The 16,716-nt window shown below is 44.8% G+C and overlaps 1 protein-coding gene across 1 annotated transcript in view; it reads right to left on the bottom strand.

Annotated features, from left to right (window-relative positions):
- The window catches only part of CPPED1 (calcineurin like phosphoesterase domain containing 1), a 72,774-nt gene extending 59,917 nt beyond the window's left edge, over positions 1–12,857 (bottom strand). The window contains exons 1-2 of the mRNA XM_053364278.1: positions 12,687–12,857; positions 761–979 (exon numbers count right to left, since the gene is read on the bottom strand). Of these exons, the coding sequence (XP_053220253.1) occupies positions 761–979; positions 12,687–12,753 (286 nt within the window). The 5' untranslated portion in view covers positions 12,754–12,857. The remainder of the gene's footprint in view (positions 1–760; positions 980–12,686) is intronic.
- Positions 12,858–16,716: the final 3,859 nt, after the last annotated feature.

Genomic DNA, 16,716 nt, shown 5'->3' with positions numbered 1-16,716 from the left:
GCTGGTCTTTGATTGTTATACTTTCTAAATCTATTACGATAAGCATGAGAGGGAGAGAGAAGCTTAGCATTTCATTTTTCAACGGAAGCCGGGCTTTTGATTTCGCTAACAAGATTACTTCACCCAGATGTGGTGTTGGAAGACGGGTAGAGCCCACAGGCCACCTGCTGCCCATCACAGTGCAAGGAGACATTCAGAGGGAGGAGCTTCCTTTCTTAGGGAACAACTATAGATCAGGAGGTCCCTGGTTCCCTTCCCAGCATCTCCAGGGAGGGCTGGGAGAAACCCCTGCCTGCAATCCTGGAGAGCTGCTGACAGCCAGTGTAGACGATATGGAACAAGCTATGGCCCAATGGGTCTGATTCAGTATAAGGCAGCATTCTGCATTTCATTAGACTACAGCAGGGGTGGGAAGCCTGTGACCCTCCAGATCTTGTGTTTATTTAAACTATTTATAAATTACACTTCCATACAAAATGTCACGAGCCAAAACACACCATCACAACAAAAGCATCAAGCACACCAGGGAGAGCTGGTTGGCAGAGAACCCCAGCTTTGAAAGGCCTGTTTGAATAAACACAGTTTTTAGAAGCAGGGGTGACTCCTGCCCAACCTCTGCTTGCAGGGAGTTCTTGTTGGACTCCAGTTCCCCTGCCAAAAAAGGGCAACTATCTGGAATTATGGGAGTTGTAGTAGTCCAGCAGATTCTGGAGGAATGTGCCAGCAGGAACAGTTTCTATCTCTTTTAAAACTATCCTACCTGGCATGCCATGTATGAGATCTCCGCAGAGTACAAAGAATTTCGGTTTGGGGTTCAGCTGGTTAATCGCTTGCACTGCTTGCTGTGTTAGTTTGAGCTCCTCTTCCCATTCGTCACCTCCATGGTCACAGTCACCAATTGAATACGCTTTCATCAATCCAAACTGAGGATCCGCTCCTTGAATGAAGTAGAAAGGGGCTCTCCATTCCTGTTCCGCATCTAAATACATAAAAAACAGAAACACATAAAGATAAAAACAAATGCTACCGCAGTCAGTTGATTCCAAAACTTTTCTGCATTAATAACAGCAAGAGTTATAGATTTTAAAGACACTTTTAGGCACTATCACGTTACCCCGCTCCCCTCACTAGTGATGGAGTTTGTCACAGCTTAGTGTGACATCGCAAGACAAGAAAAGGCACTATATCACCCCACTTTTGATTTGAATGACTTGACTACATTGGCAAATCTGTTCTCCAAAGTCATTTTGTATTGATATTGTTCAACTACAACAAACAGACAAGAAACACAGTATTACTAAAGGTAGGTGGGGTCTGGACACGGTGCCTTCCTCACCTGAAGATACACTTTTTAGAGATATTTTCCTAAGGAAAACAAGACACACACACCCTGAAACACCCCATAGGATTGGGGTCACTGCTCCACTAACAGAGGTTCTAATACTTCATCATCGCCAAGTCCCCCAGGTCAACAGACAATTGGACCGAACCTCAATTAGGAGCCACTTTGCAATGCAAATCTTCTGGAAGCGAGATTAATCACCTTGTCAGCTAATGGCGCTGCCCCAATTGTGCACGAAGAAGTGCAGAATTTTTCCCTTTCTGCCACATCATGCCAAGCTGACTCACCCGTAATGAAGACCAAAAGACCCGCAAAACTGTCACTGGAACAGCTTACCTAATGTGTAATTGGACAGAGAAATATGAACACAGTGTTTGAAGTGGTCTCAAGTCAAAGCAAAGAACCCCCTAATACAAGGCTGCCTTAAAGAATGAGGTGAGACACTGCGGCCTGCTCTGCCCACCGGGCTGTTTCAGGCGGAAAGGCGATACAGGATGGCCCTCTCCACAAACCAGGCCCCTTCAGAGGAGCAGGCGAGACAGGGTGGCCCTCTCTAGAGCACTGTCCGCTACAGGCACAGAGGTGGGACAGCTTGGCCTGGGTAGCGCTGTGGTCTAAACCACTGAGCCTCTTGGGCTTGCCGATCAGGTCGGCGGTTCAAATCCCCACAACGGGGTGAGCTCCTGTTGCTGTCCCAGCTCCTGCCAACCTAACAGTTTGAAAGCACGCTGGTACAAGTAGATAAATAGGTACCGCTGTGGCGGGAAGGTAAACAGCATTTCAGTGCGCTCTGGCTTCCGTCATGGTGTTCTGTTGCACCAGATGTGGTTTAGTCATGCTGGCCACATGACCTGGAAAGCTGTCTGTGGACAAGTGCCGGCCTGAAAGTGAGATGAGCGCCGCAACCCCATAGTCGCTTTTGACTGGACTTAACCATCCAGGGGTCCTTTACCTTTACCCACCACAGATGCAGAGGAGGAATGGAAAGGCCAATAGAAACCAGCTACCATTTGGCTTCCCCCCTCCCAGAACTGCCTCTTGCAGTGTTCATTCCTCCTGGAATGGACATTACAGTCGACATTACCTCAATGTATTGATAGTGCAATGGTGAGTCAAAAAGGGGATGCAATGGTGAGGGTGAGGCCAGCAGGCAGGCCCCACTCTCTCCATGGAATCAGAATTATGGAGTGGATAATGTCCTAAGGGAGCTCATTAATAAATACAGTGGTACCTCGGGTTAAGTACTTAATTCGTTCCGGAGGTCTGTTCTTAACCTGAAACTGTTCTTAACCTGAAGCACAACTTTAGCTAATGGGGCCTCCCGCTGCTGCCGGAGCACGATTTCTGTTCACATCCTGAAGCAAAGTTCTTAACCCGAGGTACTATTTCTGGGTTAATGGAATCTGTACCCTGAAGTGTATGTAACCTGAAGCGTCTGTAACCCGAGGTACCACTGTAGTATGACACAGTTGACACGTTCTCTTCTCCCTCCTGCTCCCAGTTTCCTGATTGTTTTCTCTGTGTGCTGCTATTTGGGTTGTTTTCTCTGTATGCTGCTATTTAGAGCAAACTGCACCTTTGAGGCAAACAGTTTCTCAGGGAATGACTTAGAGCAAGAAGACAGTGTGTGTGTTTGTGTGTGTGTGTGTGTGTGTGTGTGAGTGTGTGAGAGAGAGCGCCCTTCTCCTTCCGGACATGTCAAAGTCCAAATCCTGTTTCTGTCTGTCCTGCACCTCGCCAGCCCTCCTGACCCCTGCTGCTACTTCACTGACCAGTGATAATTATCATTAACATGTAGTCTGACCTCAGGAGAAGGGTCAGTAACTCATGGAAAATACTGACAAATATATTACCAAACCAGGCTCTCTCTTTTTTTTTACTGTGGCAGTCTGAGCACAGAAAAGAGACCACTGAAATTAACTTAACTGTCAAGGTGATTTATCGTTCCGATTCTGTAAACTGTGTTGACTGCTTTTGTTCCATATGCTGAACACGATTGCTTCACACTGTGATAATCCACTGGTGATGAGCTGCGTTGTTCAGAGAAATGTAGGTGTAGGAGCAGAGAGGCTTGCATATCCAAGTTACATCAGTTGAACGGTATCAACGTTTTGCTATTTCCTGAGTTAGTGACAAACTAGACACAACAGTGGCAGCCTCACATGAAATATACACATGTACCACCATGAACTTTTTGGCAGAAAGGTGATTTACAGAGGCAGCAATGAAGGAAAAACTAAAATAGAGATTTAGGCGGCAATCCTACATTCATTTACTGGGGAGTAACCTCCAATGAAGGGACGCGGGTGGCACTGTGAGTAAAAGCCTCAGCGCCTAGGGCTTGCCGATCGAAAGGTCTGCGGTTCGAATCCCTGCGGCGGGGTGCGCTCCCGTTGTTGGGTCCCAGCGCCTGCCAACCTAGCAGTTCGAAAGCACTCCTGGGTGCAAGTAGATAAATAGGGACCGCTTACTAGCGGGAAGGTAAACGGCGTTTCCGTGTGCAGCTCTGGCTCACCAGAGCAGCGATGTCACGCTGGCCACGTGACCCGGAAGTGTCTGCGGACAGCGCTGGCCCCCGGCCTCTTGAGTGAGATGGGCGCACAACCCTAGAGTCTGTCAAAACTGGCCCGTACGGGCAGGGGTACCTTTACCTTTACCTTTAACCTCCAATGAATTCTGTGAGACTTACATTTGGGTAGACAAGTGCAAGATCACTTAATTATGTGTCTGCCCCATATAATGCAGGGCAGGGATAGGGGTGTGCCTTGATTTTAATTTCAAAAGGGCACACAGATGAGCAAAGCTGAAGCTAAATCTCTTCCCATGGTCAGTCACCCAACTCCCTATTTCCTCAGGGTACAGCATCAGAAGTGAGCTGAGCTAACCGCAAACTTCTAGAAGCCACAGACCACAGAGAGCGAACAGTATAATGTTTTATCATTATCTTATTTGTTTCAAGAAGTATCAGCCAAATTTGCTTCCTCATTCCCCCGCCCCAAATCCTTTTTTGTGGGTACTTCCAGACATCATGTTTATTGATCATTCATCCTGATTTGTTTTCTGGGAGTTCAGATGACATTGTCTATTTAATGAGCAGGGAAGTTACTGTATATTATTATTTATTATATTTAATTTTTTGCCTACCACAAAAAATTGTCTCAAAGCTGGTTGTCGGTTTTTTGAGACAATACCATTTTTTTAAAAAAACACCATTAACTAAAAAGGCTTACACTAAAATAACTTTAAAAAGAGACACCTTAACCCACCCAACTAAAAGATCAACAACAATTAAGACCAAAATCTCTGGGTAAATATTATCATCGCCACCTGGTATCTAAGGGTTGCTAGTGATGACACTAAAATCAATTTGAATCCCATACAGACACCAACTGGAATAAGGATTTGCATTAAGAGGGCTTGTTGAAAGAGGACTGTATTTAGCAAGTGCTGGAGACAATAGAAAATGTGCCTATCTGATGTATTAATAAGTAATACTTTAGTAAATAATGTATAATGGGAGGGGGGTTCTAATGGGCAGGTGTCACCGCATTAAAAGCCCAATGCCAACATCAGGTAGAATGGACCTCCTCATAGGAAGGTATGTGTAGGATGCCCTCTCTTGCAGTATGTATTAGTACAATCCTAAGACATTTGTGATGTTTTTATTGTGTGAAGAGTTTTTAATGCTTTGTTGTTGTTGTTTAGTCGTGTCCAGCTCTTTGTGACCCCCTGGACCAGACCATGCCAGGCACTCCTGTCTTCCACTGCCTCCCGCAGTTTGGTCAAACTCATGTTGGTAGCTTCGAGAACACTGTCCATCCATTGCGTCCTCTGTCGTCCCCTTCTCCTTGTGCCCTCCATCTTTCCCAACATCAGGGTCTTTTCCAGGGAGTCTTCTCTTCTCATGAGGTGGCCAAAGTATTGGAGCCTCAGCTTCAGGATCTGTCCTTCCAGTGAGCACTCAGGGCTGATTTCCTTCAGAATGGAGAGGTTTGATCTTCTTGCAGTCCATGGGACTCTCAAGAGTCTCCTCCAGCACCATAATTCAAAAGCATCAATTCTTCGGTGATCAGGCTTCTTTATGGTCCAGCTTTCACTTCCATACATCACTACTGGGAAAACCATAGCTTTTACTAAACTTAATGCTAAGTTTTCCTTTTTTGCATTAATATGTTTACTGTGTTCATTATGCCTAAAATTTCATAACTGTATCAATGTACAACACACACATCTTCTCCCCACCCTCCAGTGATCCAGAGAAACAGGCAACAGAAAAGCACAACATATATTCAAGATTAACCTTAACTTTTCTGTACGTTCAAGTTGACATTCCTCTGTTGGGGCAACCCGACAGCCTGCCCAAGCACTTTATGAAACAGTTTTAAAAAGGAGCCAGCAAATTTCATTCAGGTTCCTGCAAACCTCACTTTAAAAAAACCCCAATGAATGCATGCTTCGCCAGAGCAATAGCATCCAAGTTTCGTTCAGTGACATTTACATTGTGTCTGGACATCCCTTGTGATAACATTTCACTGTAGACTTTTGTGTAACTAGGTGACTCCATCTGTCACCAGGTCTTCTGCAGAATGGAAGGTGCTCTGTTCAAAACTGACAAAACCATCTGCAGGCAGCTCTTTGCCAGAATGGGAATGTGGCAGTAACTCATACACCATTCTGGATCAGGAGATTTGGCTTTTGTTTTCCAGAGATTAAATACATTTCCCACAGAAACAGAATGAAGACATTCACGAAGGGTTAATCATGGTTAGCTGAACCCCTGAAAAAATAACAATACAAGAAACGACAGGCAAAAGTAATCGCAATCCCAGAATGGCTACTTCTGCCTTAAAAAGTTTGGGCTGCATGTAACTATCTCCTTCTTTGAACCCCACTGGCAATTTCTTGGTGCTTTTTCACCTACAAAAGGAAAACAAGCAAGGTGGGGGAACCATGCAAATTATACGTGGTATGGACAAGGGAGACAGAGACATTTTCCCCCTCGTAATATTAGACTCCAGATTCATCCAATGAAGCCGAACAGCAGGAGATTCATAACAGAATAAAGCTGAACTATGGAATTTGCTATCACAATATGTGATATACAAATTAGACAAGTTCCTTGAACATAAAGCTATCAACCCCAATGCCTATATTCTCCTCCACTGTTGGAGCAGTAGGCTTCTAAATACAGTGGTACCTCAGGTTACAGACGCTTCAGGTTACATATGCTTCAGGTTACAGACTCCACTAACCCAGAAATAGTGCTTCAGGTTAAGAACTTTGCTTCAGGATGAGAACAGAAATTGTGCTCCGGGGGCGCGGCAGCAGCAGCAGCAGCAGGAGGCCCCATTAGCTAAAGTGGTGCTTCAGGTTAAGAACAGTTTCAGGTTAAGTACGGACCTCCGGAACGAATTAAGTACTTAACCCGAGGTACCACTGTACCAGCTTCTAAAAACCAAAGGCAGGGATAGGGTTGTTGAACTCAGGTCAGGCATGCAGGCTTCCCATAGGCATCTAGTTGGCCACTACAAGAGCAGGGTATTAGCCTAGATGGGCCACTGTCGATTCGGCAGGTTCTTCTTATGTTCTAAATTCATCAGTGGCTAGAAAATCATGATCTTCAGCTGCTGTGGCTGCCTCCAAGGATGAGGTGCCAGGCTTTCAGGTCTCTATGACAGGGAAACTAGAGTTCCCAGGATTATTTGGGGGGAGTCATGCAATTTGCACTGATTATAATGTATGGTGTGGCTCTGCACTGGTTGATCTGAAAGGGGAGAGGAATGGTTGTGGTGCCCCAACATTTTTGTTTTGTTTCCAAAATCAGCCAATTGTTTGTGGGCCATTGGAAGAGAGGCACAGTGAGACTCTTTTTGGCCTTAGAGCTCCCTTCCTTCAGAGATCAGGGCAAAAGTCTCTTTCAGAAGTGACATAAGCCATTTTTTTTAAAGAGAAAGAGTAAACATTGAATTGCAGTGGGTGAAAAGAGTTTCCAAGCAATTTTTGAGTCTATTTTATATAGAACTGTTCTTACTGTCATCATTTCAAGTGCCATTTTTCACCTTAAGCCTTCAGGAGTGGTTTAAAAACCCAACAAAAATAAGGAAGCTTTCCTTGTTGGGTCGAATTGCTGCGATAAAGATGAATGTATTGCCAAGAATGTTGTTTTTGTTTCAATCATTACAAATTCTGGACAAAATGGACTGTTTCAAGAAGTGGCAGAGAGACATTTCTAGATTTGTCTGGAAGGGCAAGAAGCCCAGAATAAAATTTAAAATACTAACTGATGCAAAGGAAAGAGGTGGATTTGCCCTGCCAGACCTTAAACTTTATTATGAATCAGCAGCATTCTGCTGGTTGAAAGAATGGCTGCTTCTTGAGAACACAGACATTTTGGATTTAGAAGGTTTTAATAATGTTTTTGGGTGGCATGCATATTTGTGGTACGACAAGGTTAAAGTACATAAAGCATTTAAAAACCATATTGTCAGGAAAGCATTGTTTAATGTCTGGATAAGATATAAAGACTTACTTGAAAATAAAACCCCAAGGTGGTTGTCACCGATGGAGGCAAAGGCTCAGAAAAAGCTCAATATGGAGGCCAAGTGGCCAAAATATTGGGAAATTTTGGAGCAAGAAGGAGACAAATTGAAATTGCAGAGTTTTGAGAAATTAAAAGACAAAGTGCGAGATTGGCTTCATTATTATCAAATAAGAGAGGTATATAATTTGGACAAAAAAATTGGCTTCCAGGTGGAAAAATCAAAGTTGGAAACAGAACTGTTAGATCCCAAAACTAAGATACTTTCAAGAATGTATAACTTGCTGTTAAAATGGAACACTCAGGATGAAACGGTTAAATCTGCTATGATTAAATGGGCACAAGATGTTGGACATAACATTATGTTTGCTGACTGGGAACAGTTGTGGACCACAGGTATGAAATTTACGGCATGTAATGCCTTAAGAGAGAATATTATGAAGATGATATACAGGTGGTACATGACACCAGTCAAGCTTGCAAAAATCTATCATTTGCCCGATAACAAATGTTGGAAATGCAAAGAAACTGAAGGTACATTCTTTCACCTTTGGTGGACGTGCCCAAAGATTAAGGCTTTCTGGGAGATGATCTATAATGAAATGAAAAAGGTATTTAAATATACCTTCTGGAAGAAACCAGAGGCCTTCCTCTTGGGCATTGTCGGCCAATTGGTGCCAAAGAAGGATAGAACTTTTTTTTATGTATGCAACAACAGCAGCAAGAATACTGATTGCAAAGTATTGGAAGACACAAGATTTACCCACACTGGAAGAGTGGCAGATGAAGGTGATAGACTATATGGAATTGGCAGAAATGACTGGCAGAATCCGAGACCAGGGAGAAGAGTTGGTGGAAGAAGATTGGAAGAAATTTAAAGACTACTTGCAGAAATACTGTAAAATTATTGAATGTTAAAATGATGTTGGATTGAAAATAAGTGGTATTGGTAACAAGATTAACAAGAATATGCAAATACGGATTGATAATGGATGAAAATATATAGTTATAATAGGCTAAGATATAGAGTAAAGATAAATGAAAGAGGGTTAGGATTTGCTGAAATGTTTTTGTAAATGGGAATACAAAAAGGGGAGGTGTGAGGAGGTCAAGGAAATAAGTAAATGAGCCTAAAGATATTGAAAAATGGATTTATTTATTTTTTCTAGCTATTTGTTTTTTGCATTTTGTATCTTTTTTCTTTTTTTCTATGTGTGTTTTTTTAGTTTGTTAATCTTTGTTTTAATTTTCTCTATTCTGTAAACCTATGTTTTTTGTAAAACCTTAATAAATATTTCTTAAAAAAAACAACCAACAAAAATAAGGAAATGGTGCTGCAGAGATGGTTAAAATAAGCACCTTTTAAAGTCTTTCTTTTACAAAACTATTGAGGAAACCTTGCCTCATGGCCAGCCCTGCCACCTGACAACTTTTATGAAGCAAGTACACTATTCACTCCTTGTTATTCTAAGCTTTCTCCAGTCCAGCAAAATTTAGTATACACTAGGAACACTTCAAAAATCCATTCCCTTTGTAGGCAACTCCAGCTAGAAGTGATTTCCCAAGGAAAGTCCAGTATTAGCTACAACACAGAATACACCTGTGACTTGTGTACCTTCTGAGGAAGAGAGAGAGGTGTTGGTATGGTGGTTAGAGAAGCCTTTTCAAACCTGGGATCCCCAGATGTTCTCAACTACAACACCCATAATCCCTGACGACTGGCAATAAATGATGGGAGTTGTAGTCCAACAAGATCTAGGGACCCAAGGTTGACAAAGGCTGGGTTAGAGTATTGTATTGGATGAAGACCTGGGAGACCAGGGATCAAATCCAAGCTCACTGGGTGACCTTGGGCCAATCACTGCCGCTCAGCCTTCCCTATCTTAAAATTGATGTGGGAAAACCCCACCTAAGGTCCATTGCACAACTGAGTCCTTTACTCACTCATGTGACACCCAGAAATTCTCTAAAAGCAAAGTTTTATTTCTTGCTCAAGCAGGAAAGTGAAGGGATCAGAGGCTAAACCCTGATCTCTGTTTACTCAGTTTTTATAGTGATATAGGTTAGTCATGCAAGACACCAACTTACCTCCAGCTTAACTGCAAAGACAGATGTATCCACACCTCAGCTAACTAAGCATTTTCATTTACTCTGTTTAGAGGTCATGGCCTAGCATGCTTCCAAAACTTCCCTTTACACACCCTCTTGTGGTTTGTTCTTCCTCTCTTAAGCTTGCATTTCAGCATCATTTCAATGGGAATACAGGATTACAGACACTCCAAGTGTCCCTATTTTCCAGGGACAATCCCAGATTTACAGAAGTTGTCCTGGTTTCTGATTTGATCCTGGAATGTCCCACTTTTCCTTAGGATGTCCCTACTTTCATCGAAGAAATGTTGGAGGGTATGGTAAAGGTAAAGGGACCCCTGACCATTAGATCCAGTCGTGACCAACTCTGGGGGTGCGGCGCTCATCTCGCTTTATGGGCCAAGGGAGCCGGCGTACAGCTCCCACAGGTCATGTGGCCAGCATGACTAAGCCACTTCTGGAGAACCAGAGCAGCGCACAGAAACACCGTTTACCTTCCCGCTGGAGTGGTACCTATTTATCTACTTGTACTTTGACGTAGGGATGTCCTACCATACGCTCAATGGGATGTGGGTGGCGCTGTGGGTAAAAGCCTCAGCGCCTAGGGCTTGCCGATCGAAAGGTCGGCGGTTCGAATCCCCACGGCGGGGTGTGCTCCCGCTGCTCGGTCCCAGCGCCTGCCAACCTAGCAGTTCGAAAGCACCCCCGGGTGCAATTACCAGCGGGAAGGTAAACGGCGTTCCGTGTGCTGCGCTGGCTCACCAGATGCAGCTTTGTCACGCTGGCCACGTGACCCGGAAGTGTCTCCGGACAGCGCTGGCCCCCAGCCTCTTGAGTGAGATGGGCGCACAACCCCAGAGTCTGTCAAGACTGGCCCGTACGGGCAGGGGTACCTTTACCTTTTACGTGCTTTCAAACTGCTAGGTTGGCAGGAGCAGGGACCGAGCAACGGGAGCTCACCCTGTCGCAGGGATTTGAACCGCTGACCTTCTGATTGGCAAGTCCTAGGCTCTGTGGTTTAACCCACAGCGCCACCCACATCCCATTGAGCGTATGGTAGGACATCCCTATTTGCACTGGAGAAATGTTGGAGGGCAGTGCCTTTTTTTTCTTAAAAAATGTTTAGGGGGTACTCTCATTTTGACTCTAGAAAATCACCATTTTATAGTTCAAACAGGGAAAAATAAATACAGTAAATGAACCAAAGTACGAAGATTCACAAAATGTTTAGGGGTATGTGTACCCTTGCGTCCCCCCCCAAAAAAGCACTGTTGGAGGGTATGGAGTTATGCGACCCCCGAGTCAAGGAGATAAGTAACTACACAACCTTTGGAAGACATCTGAAGGCAGCCATGTATAGGGAAGTATTTTAATGCTTAATGTTTGATTATGTTTTTATATATGTTGGAAGGTGCACAATATTATTATTATTGAATAGGACATCCCTATTTTCATCAGAGCAAATGCTGGAAGGTATGGGATTATGGTGTCAGCCTGCAACAAGATGGCAATAGTCTGGTCTTGCATTTGTTACAACACAGGGTTGTTGTGGAGATTAAATGAGGATGGGTAGAACTATGTACACCACTTGGAGCTCATTGGAGAAAAGGTGGGATACAAATGCAATCAATCAAGTGGACAGTCTTATTAAACCCATAGGAAAGGAAATAACATGTTTCCTTAAACCTGCCCAGATAGCTCTCAACTAGCAGCAGCTCCCCAGAAGCTCAGGCTGAGGGTCCCATCCAGCACTTGCTGCCTGAAATCTTTTTAAATGGTGATGAGACTGGGATCTTCTGCATGCCAAGCATAAGCTCTCTCACTGAGCTGTTGTCCTCCTCCCCACCTGACTCACATATTTTGACTATGAAAGCTCCTGCCCTGACAAGACGGTCATACAACTCCAAAACCTTCACTTCAAAATCCATGTGACCTGAGAAACATCCTCAGCACCTCGATTTATCTCCTATCTTTCCTCCAAGCTCAAAAAACGAACACTGGGCAAGTTTGCCTTAGTACAGTACCACGTTTTATCCTTGCAACACCCCAGCGAACTACATTTAAAGTAAGACTTGTGTGTAGGTAACGCAGAGAGAAACTAGCTCAAGATCACCCAGCAGGGCCTGAGGGGGGTGGGGATTCCCGTTAGATTAAAACTCTAGCCCAGGCATAGGCAAACTTGGCCCTCCTGATGTTTTGGGACTACAACTCCCATCATCCCTGTTAGCTGGCCCTGTTAGCTAGGGGTGATGGGAGTTGTAGTCCCAAAACATCTGGAGGGCTGAGTTTGCCTGTGCCTGCTCTAGCCCACTTGTGGCCTTCCACATGTTTTAGGACACCCCCATTTCCCCAAAGCTAGAGACGATTAAACCAGCAATTCAACATTTGGAGGGCACTAGGCTCCCCACCCTGGTGGGTCTAGCCACTACACAACGCTGCCTCCCTTCTTTAGCCTCTCCCCTCTCCCTTAACTGCCCCCGCCCCGCCTAAGGAGAGCCCTCGTAGTAAAGCTAGACGAAAATAATAAGCACCGCGTCGTGCCCTTCCTTTGCTAGCCCGTTTTCTTCCACCGCTTCGGCGCGTCGCCTATTCCAGTCCCCCATAGCCCACCCGTACGTCGCTGATAAGTATCCGGGCGGAACCAACTCGCTCTCACTTTCCGTACCGAAAAAACCCAGACTTGGGAGACAGGGAGATCCTAAAATTAAGTAAATATACCTTCGCGGAAAGCGCTCAGAGTACGGTTCCGGGCTTTTAGGAGTTCATCCTGCTCTTTGCCGGCCATGGCGTGCCTGCTCAACCACCCTAGAGCAAAAACAGACCACCGAAAACAGGACTGCCCTGTACTCCTCCCACTGCTGGGAACGGGAAAGAGGAGCAAACTCGGGAGCGGGAGAGGGGAGAGGCGTGGTCTATGGAGAAGGGGCGTGGTATTAGGGGCGTGGGCGTGGCCCGAAGTGAGTGATGGAGCCGTGGTCCCCGCCCCCCGCAGGGCGGAGAGCGTTCCGACGTGCAAAGGTTGCGAGAAAAGCTTAATCATATGTCACAAAAGCAGCTCCTCAGGCTTACACCATGCCTAGGATCTGGAAGTGCCAGATCCCAGCTGTGAATGAGCTGTGTCTGCGGTCGCTCAGTCGGCGTGGAAAGGGCACTCTGCCCAGGCTCAGAGAGCAAACGCTTGCACCACCGTTGACCTTCGATCGCAGCAGAAAACAGGTTTCGCAGTTTGCAGCTGGGAAAGATCCCCGCTCTCTGCAGAAGACAGTACTATAAAAGATCTTTTCAAAGTGGTGGCTGCCTTGAGGAAGCGGGGTGAAAGGGGAGGGCGTTATTTGCGGAGGTCCTGATCCTGTGTGTGTGTGTACATTTACTCAGAAGTAAATCCCACCGCGCTCAGTGGGGGCTTGCTTCCAAGTAAAGTGGTTGCAGCATTGTTCAAGGTGCAAGGTACAAAAAGGATTGGCAAGATGGTGGCTTACATAATACTGTTACAGTGGTACCTCGGGTTACATACGCTTCAGGTTACAGACTCTGCTAACCCAGAAATATTACCTCGGGTTAAGAATTTTGCTTCAGGATGAGAAGAGAAATCGCACTGCTGTGGCACGGCAGCAGCAGGAGGTCCTATTAGCTAAAGTGGTGCTTCAGGTTAAGAATAGTTTCAGGTTAAGAACCGACTTCTGGAACGAATTAAGTACCAGAGGTACCACTGTATAAGAGAAAACTGCTCCTACATCCTTTGGGGTATCTAAGAAGAGTTCTTAATGTAGGTTCTCTATTGGTAGGAGAAAATAACACGAGGCCAACCAGAGAATACATTGGACGCTCAGGTTGTGAATGTGATCTGTGCGGGAAGCACGTTTGCAACCTGCAGCGTTCGCACCCACAGTGCCGCGTCTGTGCACGTGCAGGTCACGATTCGGCGCCTCGGTGTGCAGTCCCTTATACAGACTTTTGAAATTGCCTACTCTGTAGCCCAAGACCCCCCCCAAAAAAAACATCATACATACATCACGGAAAGAGGTGGTCCCCAGTAGAAATACATCATAGGGGGGCCGTCTACAGCAGAAAACTTGTCTGTCAAGATACCTGATAATGGTCAATCTTTGCTCTACCTGGACAGCCTGGCCATTCTTTTGTGATGGTAAATACTTAGTTCCTGGATCCAGGTCACAGGATCTGTGAGCATAGAGACAAGCAGTGGTGTCCAAACTTTTTTCAAAGAGGGCCAGATTTGATGAAGTGAAGGGCTGTGAGGGCCGACCAAAGCTTTTTTTATGGTTTTATATGCGTAGGTATGTGTTTGCCTTGTACATTTATGAACGTTTATGAAATGTATATAAGACCTTGGAATTCCTATAACAATACAAACAAACAACTGCCTATTGTCTGCCTTGGGTTTTAGATTTTAAAATTAACATGTGGGAACAGCTAAAGTGTTGGGCTGTTGATATTAGGTTGCTGTAAATGTGGGGATTTGAGGAAAAATCTTCCTGTTGGATTTTGCTGTTTTATGTGTTCTGTTACTTGCTTCTGAATGTGCTATTTAAAACATAAATCTCAATGAAATAACCAGTATCCCAATTCTTTTCTAAAATCTAATTCAGGAAGACTCTTTAATGTTGCTGTTTTGCTGTATTACCTGTTCCATCTCTCTGCTGTAAGGTCTTTTTTTTAAAAAAATATGCACAAAATCTCACCATGTTTTGCTTTGCCAAGCACACCAGAACTTTTTATAAACAGACATTATGCCTGGAAAAAGCTTCAGAGTAGAGCTGGCATCTTAAACAGTAAGAGAGCATCTTAAAACCCACAATGTGTGTGTGTTTGTTTAGAGAAGCATTTCACTCTTTCTGAATAGTTAAAAGAGAAAAGAACATGGACAAAGGAAACTGGCGGATGTGAAACTGACAAGAGCCCTTTAAAATAGCGTGTGTTAAGAGCTTGGTCAAAAGAACGACAAAGGAAATACAGGATTTGTGGCGCTTTAAAGCAGAGGTGGGGGGCTTGCGGCCAAAATTGCTCCAAAATTGCCCCATCCCAGCTTTACACCATACATTTCAAAAACATTTAACACATATTTCAAGCACATGCCTTCCCTCAAAGAATCATGGAAACAAGGCCCATGCAAGTGGAGGAGCGGAGAGGCTCACCTGGCGCACATCTTTAGGTGTGAGGCAAAACCATCCCTCTTCTCCCAGGCCTTTGGCTAATTAAACAACCTCTGTGTGGCCTTATAAACTGTTTGTGGGTGGCTGGGGGTATTGTTTCTGTTTGTTACTATGATGTATTTTTGTGTTTTATTGTAAACTGCCCTGTGATCCTTGGATGAAGCATGGTTTAAGAAATAATAATAATAATAATAATAATAATAATAATGCTGACTGCATGCACAATGTACATTTAAATCACATCACACACACACACCCCATGAATCCTGGAAACTGTAGTTTACTCATCACAGATCTACATTGTCCTTTGGAGCTGCACTATATCTTTGCACCCTTGTTCCTCCAGGCGGTGATGTTTACATTTTTTTATTCTTTTAAAATTTATTTGTGTTATGTTTGCACTTTTCTTTTTGTAACAAATCTTCTATTATTATTATTATTATTATTGAAAAACTCCTTCATTGATCCTCCAGACTTGCAAAGCCCCATGCAGAGTGCTACGCAAAAATGGTGTCAATGTGACGTCAGGTGACTTCATGTGATGGGCATGTGGAAGCCCCTGTCCACCTGTCAAACTCTACCCCCTGGTTCAAGGGGCAGAGAAAAGGATTCAGTCCACCAACCAGATTCAGATCCCCACCCCTAAGTTGAAGCAGTGCCATAGCACTTTATTTATCTCTCTACCCTTGGAACACTCTGGGACTGAGCAGATAGGTTTGGGATTGTGCTGCCAGCGTCTTTGCCATGGGACATTAAAAAAAAACGAGCATCATATACAGATATTAAAAGGCTTATTCTGACAAATCGTACATAATAGCCCTTATCTCACCAATGAAAAGAAACACAGTAAAAGAGAACACACTATAAAATTCCCAATGATCATTCTGGCGATCAATTAAATAGGTTTGTAGCTAAGACGGCTGTAATTGTGTCACCGCAGAAGATAAGAGCCACTTAGTTTCCAACTATGGTTGCCAAGCAAAAGCTCAGTGTTTCACTGATTGGACTAGTGGTCTAGCTCATCGGTCTGTATCTGGGGAGGGGAGGACCTGCAAGCCTTATCTGTACATACACACACAGTTCTCCTTTCACACTGATGCTGAAAGTGTAGCCACTGGAGGCCGGGGCGAGGGGAGCTGGGAGCACTGACACTGGAAGGCCATGGCTTGCAAGTGCAATCTCACTTCCCACTCAAGTCCTAGGCATCACAGTCTTTTCCCTAATAATCCTCCGCTAGGGGACTTCCGGGGTGGTGCCATCGGTAATGGCGGATTCCCTCTGATCTGGAGGGATTAGCTCCACGGGAAACGGGTCTTTCCCCCTACGGCGAAGCGGGGACCCTTTCAAAATCACAGGCGGATGAAGCCTGTGACCATGGGACTCGGCGGGCACCTTTAGCGCCCCCCCAACCCGTAAAGGAACCCGTAAAGGGCTCCGGAGCGACGAGGGGGAAGCGGCGCGGTGCTGAGAGTCAACCGCTTCTTCCGTGGAGTGAAGCCGCATAGCCATTGCTGGAGAGCGCTGCCTTTTTCCTGGGACAATTCGGTCTTTAAAACAACTACTCGTGAGTACCTCAA

The sequence above is a fragment of the Podarcis raffonei genome, chromosome 14 (assembly GCF_027172205.1).
Source record: "Podarcis raffonei isolate rPodRaf1 chromosome 14, rPodRaf1.pri, whole genome shotgun sequence".
Classification (NCBI taxonomy): domain Eukaryota; kingdom Metazoa; phylum Chordata; class Lepidosauria; order Squamata; family Lacertidae; genus Podarcis; species Podarcis raffonei.
This window is presented reverse-complemented; position numbering and strand designations above follow the sequence as displayed.